The sequence below is a fragment of the Camponotus vicinus genome, unplaced genomic scaffold (assembly GCF_025532165.1).
Source record: "Camponotus vicinus isolate PSW18456_S1 unplaced genomic scaffold, iyCamVici1.0 SCAF_5, whole genome shotgun sequence".
NCBI lineage: Eukaryota > Metazoa > Arthropoda > Insecta > Hymenoptera > Formicidae > Camponotus > Camponotus vicinus.
The window spans coordinates 15,180,761-15,187,554 of NW_028141977.1; the positions used below are offsets into that span (position 1 = coordinate 15,180,761).

The 6,794-nt window shown below is 35.4% G+C and overlaps 3 protein-coding genes across 4 annotated transcripts; 1 reads left to right on the plus strand and 2 right to left on the minus strand.

Moving 5' to 3' along the window:
* Positions 1 to 200: 200 nt before the first annotated feature.
* Positions 201 to 2,523, minus strand: LOC145972191 (WD repeat domain phosphoinositide-interacting protein 4). Of its 2 annotated transcripts, none has more exons than XM_083100589.1 (7): positions 2,008 to 2,523; positions 1,651 to 1,918; positions 1,327 to 1,567; positions 1,077 to 1,225; positions 869 to 958; positions 670 to 788; positions 201 to 598 (listed from the first exon to the last, which is right to left on the minus strand). In XM_083100589.1, the coding sequence occupies exons 1-7, from the start codon at positions 2,051 to 2,053 to the stop codon at positions 489 to 491; spliced, it is 1,023 nt and encodes a 340-aa protein (XP_082956715.1). In that variant the 5' UTR covers positions 2,054 to 2,523; the 3' UTR covers positions 201 to 488. The 2 variants fall into 2 exon arrangements, with proteins under 2 accessions (XP_082956715.1, XP_082956714.1); XM_083100588.1 differs by having other exon boundaries at positions 869 to 970; positions 2,008 to 2,519.
* Positions 2,468 to 3,938, plus strand: Sf3a2 (splicing factor 3A subunit 2). The gene is made up of 2 exons (XM_083100592.1): positions 2,468 to 3,354; positions 3,448 to 3,938. Exons 1-2 carry the CDS (start codon positions 2,809 to 2,811, stop codon positions 3,724 to 3,726), a joined length of 825 nt encoding a protein of 274 aa, XP_082956718.1. The 5' UTR covers positions 2,468 to 2,808; the 3' UTR covers positions 3,727 to 3,938.
* Rpl27a (ribosomal protein L27A) lies at positions 3,936 to 5,989 on the minus strand. Its single transcript, XM_083100594.1, has 6 exons — positions 5,835 to 5,989; positions 5,486 to 5,549; positions 5,034 to 5,131; positions 4,688 to 4,837; positions 4,255 to 4,390; positions 3,936 to 4,080 (listed from the first exon to the last, which is right to left on the minus strand). The coding sequence occupies exons 1-5, from the start codon at positions 5,835 to 5,837 to the stop codon at positions 4,262 to 4,264; spliced, it is 444 nt and encodes a 147-aa protein (XP_082956720.1). The 5' UTR covers positions 5,838 to 5,989; the 3' UTR covers positions 3,936 to 4,080; positions 4,255 to 4,261.
* Positions 5,990 to 6,794: the final 805 nt, after the last annotated feature.

Genomic DNA, 6,794 nt, shown 5'->3' on the forward strand with positions numbered 1-6,794 from the left:
TTAAATTCCATTCTTTATAATCTATTTTTTTCAGAGAGAGCTAGAGAACAATCCTTCAGATAAATGGATACAAGTTACTCTATGAAATTTACTTGAAGGTTCCTATGGAATTAGCATATTATATAGTAGATCGTACATTGTAACATTTTTTTGGCATCTTCAGATAAAGGATAGGTGACAAATAAAAATATAATTACATGACCTGTTTGTTGTACAAAATATATGTCTATTAATATTTATTACAACTATGATTAATTATGCAAAGCGCATGTAGATCGTAAAAAAGTTGAAAACCACAAATGGGACATCAATTTTTTCACGACTTGTGTACTTTTTGCATAATTGACTCAATCACCTGTACCTGTACAATTATCACATACAAGAAATTTCGTTCTCAAACCGACTAGAGAAATTTCGTTGCAGTATTGTTTTATATATAACAACAATAAAATCTTGTATTTATTCATAAATGTACGATAGGCCTTGTGTTAAAAATCATCATCGTCGCACACGTCGAGAAAGACATCGAATGCTTGTCGATTGCAATTACCTTCTGCGGTAAAAATATACTTGTGAAATGTTCCATCCATACATACAGCTGAAATGAAGAAGAAAACGATAGAAAGCAAAGCACACATATTAATGATAAATTTTTTTCATACAAAATACCTATCACAGAATTGTGCATGCCAAACGCGCAAACGCACGCGCACTCTGGAGGTACCGTAAAAGTAGCTAGTGCCCATTGACTCTCGACATAATTACCAAGAAAACCCATGTTCGAAAAACTAAAAACGACAATACAAAGTTATTCATATATCTTGCAATTAAAGTGATTATTTATTCGTTCGAAAAATCGTTTACGTACGTGGATCGTCGATTCAAGCTAGTATTTTTTAAAGCGAATATGTGTACTGTTCCTTTGTCACTCGAGACACATAAAAATTCCGAATCTCTACTAAAAGTTATACTAAAGAAATATTATGCAATTATTAATAAAATAAAAAATGTTAATTATCACTAAGATGCTTATGATGCTAACATTGCACGATAATATTAATCTTATTTACACTGACCAATAGAGCGTAGCGGGATCTGCACCGCGTCTCAATTCGACTAATAAACTCCTACGCACAGAATCCCATACTCTGATCAAAGTTCCTTGAACTGATGCAGTAGCAATCATGGTCCCATTTCCATTAACTGCCAGACATGCCAGTGCACCCTGTTGTCATTACAACAAGAATACATATAGAATACACATAGATACAACATAGATGTAATAAAAATACACTAAAAATTGCTTATTATTAATTGTTAAAGTACCTGATGCGCAGAAAGAGTAATAGGAGCACTGGAACTTCCAGCCTCGGTGGCTGCGAGATCCACCAATTGTACACTGCCTAATTTGTGACCAGGAAAAGCCAGTAGTTGCCGCTGTGCTGTCGCAAACGTCGCAATTTCCACCAAACCCATCGGATTATCTCTAGTTTCGAGCGTTAACAGCCTTCGAATAGGCGTGGGAAATGAAAAAACATGAATCTCTCGCTGTAATGCTACCACCATTCTACGACACAAGATCATTCCTACATAAGCAGACATCACTTTTGTGTTTATGAGAAAAACTGTGTATAATATCAGAGAACTTACTTATCTCTTCGTAACCTGACTGCTTTGATTAAACTGGTAAAAGTGACTTCCATAACAAATTTTTTTGATAAGTCGTCGTAGATTAAGACAGTGTTATCAGCGAATTTAGCACGGTTTCCACCACCTACTACAGCAATAACGTTTGTCCTCCAGAGCATCTCTGCCATGGAGATGCTTCCCATAAAATCGTTATCAAAGTGTGCCTTCTCCACCAGTGGTTCAACATTATAGATTCTCAGTCCAGATTCCATGCAACAAGTAAAGCAGCCTATCAAAGGGATAAACAAAGCCAATGAAAAGATTATGTGCCATAGCTTAAAAACACATTTCCTCCAATTTGAAAATTGAAAAACTCACCTTGATCCTGATTAAATCTCAAGCTGTGAATGCCTTTCGCAGCCATAACTTTCGAAATTGCGTTGACAAAGCGTCGAAATAGCAATAGAGCAGTAGTTCTATTAATAATCTTGATCTCTTTTTTTTCTCTTCAGGAAATCGACTTTCAGCGACAATTCAAATTTAAAATCCATGACGTGTTAAAATGAAATTGTGCCATGACTAAATCTGATCAAATCTCGACACTTCTGTTATTTATCAACAAGTGTGCTCGCTCATAACAATAGCAGACACAATGAACACAGAGAAACACGGTGAATCTCTGGCGATTGGAAGAAGTTGTCATGCTTACATCTGATTACCGCATTGAAAATTGAGCATAGCACTTGACCAATAAGGACAAAGAAATCTCTGTTCGTCTATTCCTGAGTGGTCAAATTTTCCGACAATACAGGCTATCTGCATTATATTGCAATCTCCGAACTTGAATTCCTTGAATATAACGAAAGACGAAATATTACGAAGAGAAAAGGAAAGATGAAGTAATACACAAGTTTAGTTTGTCGAGGAACATATTTTATGATATAAAAAGAGGTATTGCGACAATCAGTCGAGAATTTGTCCAAACGAGCCAATCGAGAATCGAGCACGTTACATCCATGTCTATCTAGTCATGTTATTAAACGCGGTTGTAACAAAGTGCACCATAACCGCATCATACGAGAAGGTTGTTTATATTTACATTTCTATTTGGTGCGGTTGTTTTTCCATTTTGTGAAGAAAGATTTTTAAGAACACCTCATTTTTTCACTCTGATCGAGGATGGATTTCCAAAATCGTCCGGGTGGCAAGACCGGTGGCGGCGGGGTCGCCTCCTGGTCGGAGAGCAATCGCGATCGCCGGGAGCGGCTCCGTCAGCTCGCCCTGGAGACCATCGACTTAAATAAGGACCCATATTTTATGAAAAATCATCTGGGCTCGTACGAGTGCAAATTGTGTCTCACCTTGCACAACAACGAGGGTAGTTACCTGGCGCATACACAGGGTAAGAAGCATCAGGCCAATTTAGCCAGGAGAGCCGCGAAGGAGGCCAAGGAAGCGCCACAGACTCTAGCACCGGAGAAACCCCGGGTCGAACCCAAGAAATTCGTGAAGATCGGTCGACCTGGTTATCGAGTCACGAAGCAGCGCGATCCGGAATCCGGCCAGCAGAGTCTGCTGTTTCAGGTAGACTATCCGGAGGTGGCGGACAACGTAATTTCGAGGCACAGGTTTATGTCCGCCTACGAGCAGAGGGTCGAGCCACCTGATCGTAAATGGCAGTATCTGCTGTTTGCAGCTGAACCATACGAGACTATCGCCTTTAAAGTAAGAATTCGAAAAAGCTAAATCTTTACCTCTAAATATCCTGAGGATTTCCATGAATTAAATCGAGACTTTATTTTTTATAATAATTTACAGGTGCCCAGTAGGGAAGTGGAAAAGGCAGAAGGAAAATTCTGGACTCACTGGAACAAGGATACAAAACAATTTTTCCTGCAATTTGCATTCAAGAATGAGAAACCATCTGTGGGCAAAGTACCACCACCGCCAGTCCCTCTAATAAGGCCAGGATTAAATCCGATGGTACCTGTTCCACCACCTCCTCCTAGACCACCCATGTTTAATCCGGTACCGCCGCCACCGGCTCTTCTGGCGAGTGGAATGCAAATACCTCCTCCACCGCCTCACATAGCATAATGCATCTGATAATTCAAGTAAACTTTTACCAATAAAAGCTCGCGCGGACAATGTATTATTTTTTTCGAAGAAATATGTGTTTATATACTTCTATCAACATGTGAGAGATCATATTTTTCCGCTCGATAATTACACAAGGTCAGAAAATATGTAATATACTTCATTACATGAGATGTAATTTCTATCTATAAAACAATTTGCATAAAAAGGAGTTTTGAAAAATTTTTATTTATCATTGAAATACATTCGTTTCCATAAATTATTCTTGATCTTCTCACTTCTCTTTTTTTTACATCTTTATAAAGTTTTAATATTTGAGTCGACAAGAGTACACTTATGGAAATGAACGCTATCCTGAAAGTAAAAAGCAAAAGTTAGTATTTTAATTATATATAGGTTCTTTATAAAATATTTAATATTTAATTCATCAAAATGAAATTATTTACACATTATATTTTGTGAAAATGTTTCAACACTTCCACCTGTTGCAAAATCATAATAGACAAATTAAAAAAAGAAAATACATACTCAATGATTATGCGCACAAGACGCATGCACCACCAACCGCCTTGATCTTGTCTTCCGCTTGTTTGCTGAAAAATTTCGCCTTAACTATGACAGGTTGTTTAGGAAGGCGTCCTTTTCCCAACAGTTTGTAATATCCCTAAAAAATATATTGATCGATATAAACTTTAACATATCAAAATGTATCTATTTTTAAAATACTTTATAAATTTTCGTCTTTAAGAAAATTATTTCATATCTTTCAAAATATTTTGCAAGGAATTAATCAGAATGCAACAATCTACATGGGTGTAAGTGTTGTACAGCACTTTTAAGACCGCCCGTTGCAAGATCATCATGTATAGTAGTAGCGAAATTATTGGAAAATATCTCCAAAGTAGAGAGAAATATATGTATATATTATGAAAAGCTAAAATTAAAAGAAGATTTGATTTACCGCTTTTACAAGATCAATAACAGGTGCTTTGCCCTCGACATCTTTATATTTCAGTCTCGTTTGTTCAGAAACGAGGGTCCACAATTTGTCTAGATTTATAGTTGGGCACCATTTAGTATTTCGACGCAGGTGATAATTCCTCATACCAAGCTGTTAATAGAACAAAAGCCAATTAGAGATATGATATGAATGTAATCTTGATAACAGATTTTACACGTGAAAAATAATTCAGATTATAGTAGAATGTAATCAACATAATTCATTTCGCCGGTGAAAATTAAAGTCTCATCATTTGATATACAAAGCCTTTCACTACGAGTGCAATATCTTGAAGAATCATTCTCACCTTTCCAAAGTATCCAGGATGATACTTGTCAAAATTAATTCGATGGTGGTGCAAACCACCAGCATTACCGCGACCACCGGGATGTTTCCTGTGTTTGCCTGAAAAATGCAAACAGTATTATAAAATAATAAACTTTTGATTTATACAATATAAAAAGAAAGAATTTGAAAATATGATACTTATCAGAAATTGACTTAAAAAGGTGAAAGATTACACGTGAAATTAGCAATTTTTATTTGAAATATTCAATAGCAGAATTTCTTGTATATCTCTAACAATAAAAGATAAAATATTTTTACTAACGTCAACTCATGTTTTTATTAATATATTTTTAAGAACGTCAACTTTTCCTCTTCTTCATATTTAAAATAAGTATCAAATACATTCTTTTATATTTTTATTTACTTTACGATACACGTGTGTCTACAACAAATTGTATGGGATGAACTTACCAACGCGGCCGTGACCGTGGCTCACATGTCCACGTAGTTTTCTAGTCTTCTTCTTGTGGGTTGACTAGAAAAATACAATGAAAGCGTAATATAAGTAACGAGTAAATTTATTTATAAGTGCCACTAGAATTATTGCTTATATCAAAAATAACATAACGCGAACCCGAGAGGTTACCCCTCTCCAACACGACACAGATGAATATGCAGCATTTTTTTCAAAACCGTAATAAAGAAAATTATTCCCAATATTGTTGATTGCGCATTTGTTGTAAATAAATTATAAACGTAACGATGATGTCGTCAATATCGTTGGATTATTACAGAGGTAACACAACGCGAAGACACTTACCATCTTGACGAGAAACGAGAGAAGTGATAGAAAATAGAAGCGAAATATACCTTGAGCGACTGGAGCTCTATTGCTGCAGTCGGAAAGACGCTTTGGATACTTTGAAGCGTTTGATTGACCAATCAGGACGAAAGGAGTAGATTTCTTTAACCTGATTGGTCAATCAAACGCTTCAATGCATCCAGAGCGTCTCCCCGACCGTAGCCTATAGCTCTATAGTATATTGGAGCGAGCCACCCCCAATACTATCCTATAGAAAATCAGTTTCAGAATTAGAAAGAGACATGTAATTTCCGGATGGATCTCTGTCTCTTTTTACATTTACTATAAAAATATTTTAAATATGTAGCAAGAAAAGCAAATACACAGCTAAAAAAATATTTTGGAAAAATTTTTATATATTTAAATTGATATTAGATGAAATTAGATGTAGTTGTGAATTATTTATTTTTCTTTCAATTCATAAATTACATAAAGCCGTAATCACACTACGGGTTGCGGGCTTGGTTGCGGTTGAACCAATCAGAATAGCCGACCGACAAATTGCTTTATTCTGATTGGTCAATTTCAACCGCAACCGAGGTTGCAACCCGTAGTGTGATTACGGCTAAAGTCAATATTTTTGATTCTGATATAATTGATATCCATGGATATCCTTTTCTATTGAATCATTTCCCTACTTTTCTGGCCAAATTCAATTATGAATTATGACCAGGAGCTTTAAATTGAACTCTAATATTGATATTCTTTCACATATACTTTCACAAATTAATATTGCATTTTCTTTATATTTTATTTATATTATAATAAGCAATGTTGCACTCATATTTTCCAATTATTTTCTATTTCATTTCCTACAGCACTAAAATTCAAAAAAAATTTTATTGTAATTATATAATAATTATGGAAAATGTGGAAACAATTTCTTCTGTATACAAGACGCTGCGATACAGTAAACGG

What these genes read in the sequence shown, in the direction of transcription:
- LOC145972191 (XM_083100588.1), bottom strand. Translation starts at nt 2,053, where the DNA reads ATGGCTGCGAAAGGCATTCACAGCTTGAGATTTAATCAGGATCAAG. An exon ending in GAGATTTAATCAGGATCAAG is followed by an intron (nt 1,919 to 2,007) that starts GTGAGTTTTTCA and finishes TCCCTTTGATAG; the next exon opens with GCTGCTTTACTTGTTGCATG. An exon ending in AGCTTGAATCGACGATCCAC is followed by an intron (nt 789 to 868) that starts GTACGTAAACGA and finishes TGTCGTTTTTAG; the next exon opens with TTTTTCGAACATGGGTTTTC.
- Rpl27a (XM_083100594.1), bottom strand. An exon ending in ATCCTGGATACTTTGGAAAG is followed by an intron (nt 4,838 to 5,033) that starts GTGAGAATGATT and finishes TTCTATTAACAG; the next exon opens with CTTGGTATGAGGAATTATCA. An exon ending in TTATTGATCTTGTAAAAGCG is followed by an intron (nt 4,391 to 4,687) that starts GTAAATCAAATC and finishes TATATTTTTTAG; the next exon opens with GGATATTACAAACTGTTGGG.
- Sf3a2 (XM_083100592.1), top strand. Translation starts at nt 2,809, where the DNA reads ATGGATTTCCAAAATCGTCCGGGTGGCAAGACCGGTGGCGGCGGGGTC. An exon ending in ACGAGACTATCGCCTTTAAA is followed by an intron (nt 3,355 to 3,447) that starts GTAAGAATTCGA and finishes AATAATTTACAG; the next exon opens with GTGCCCAGTAGGGAAGTGGA.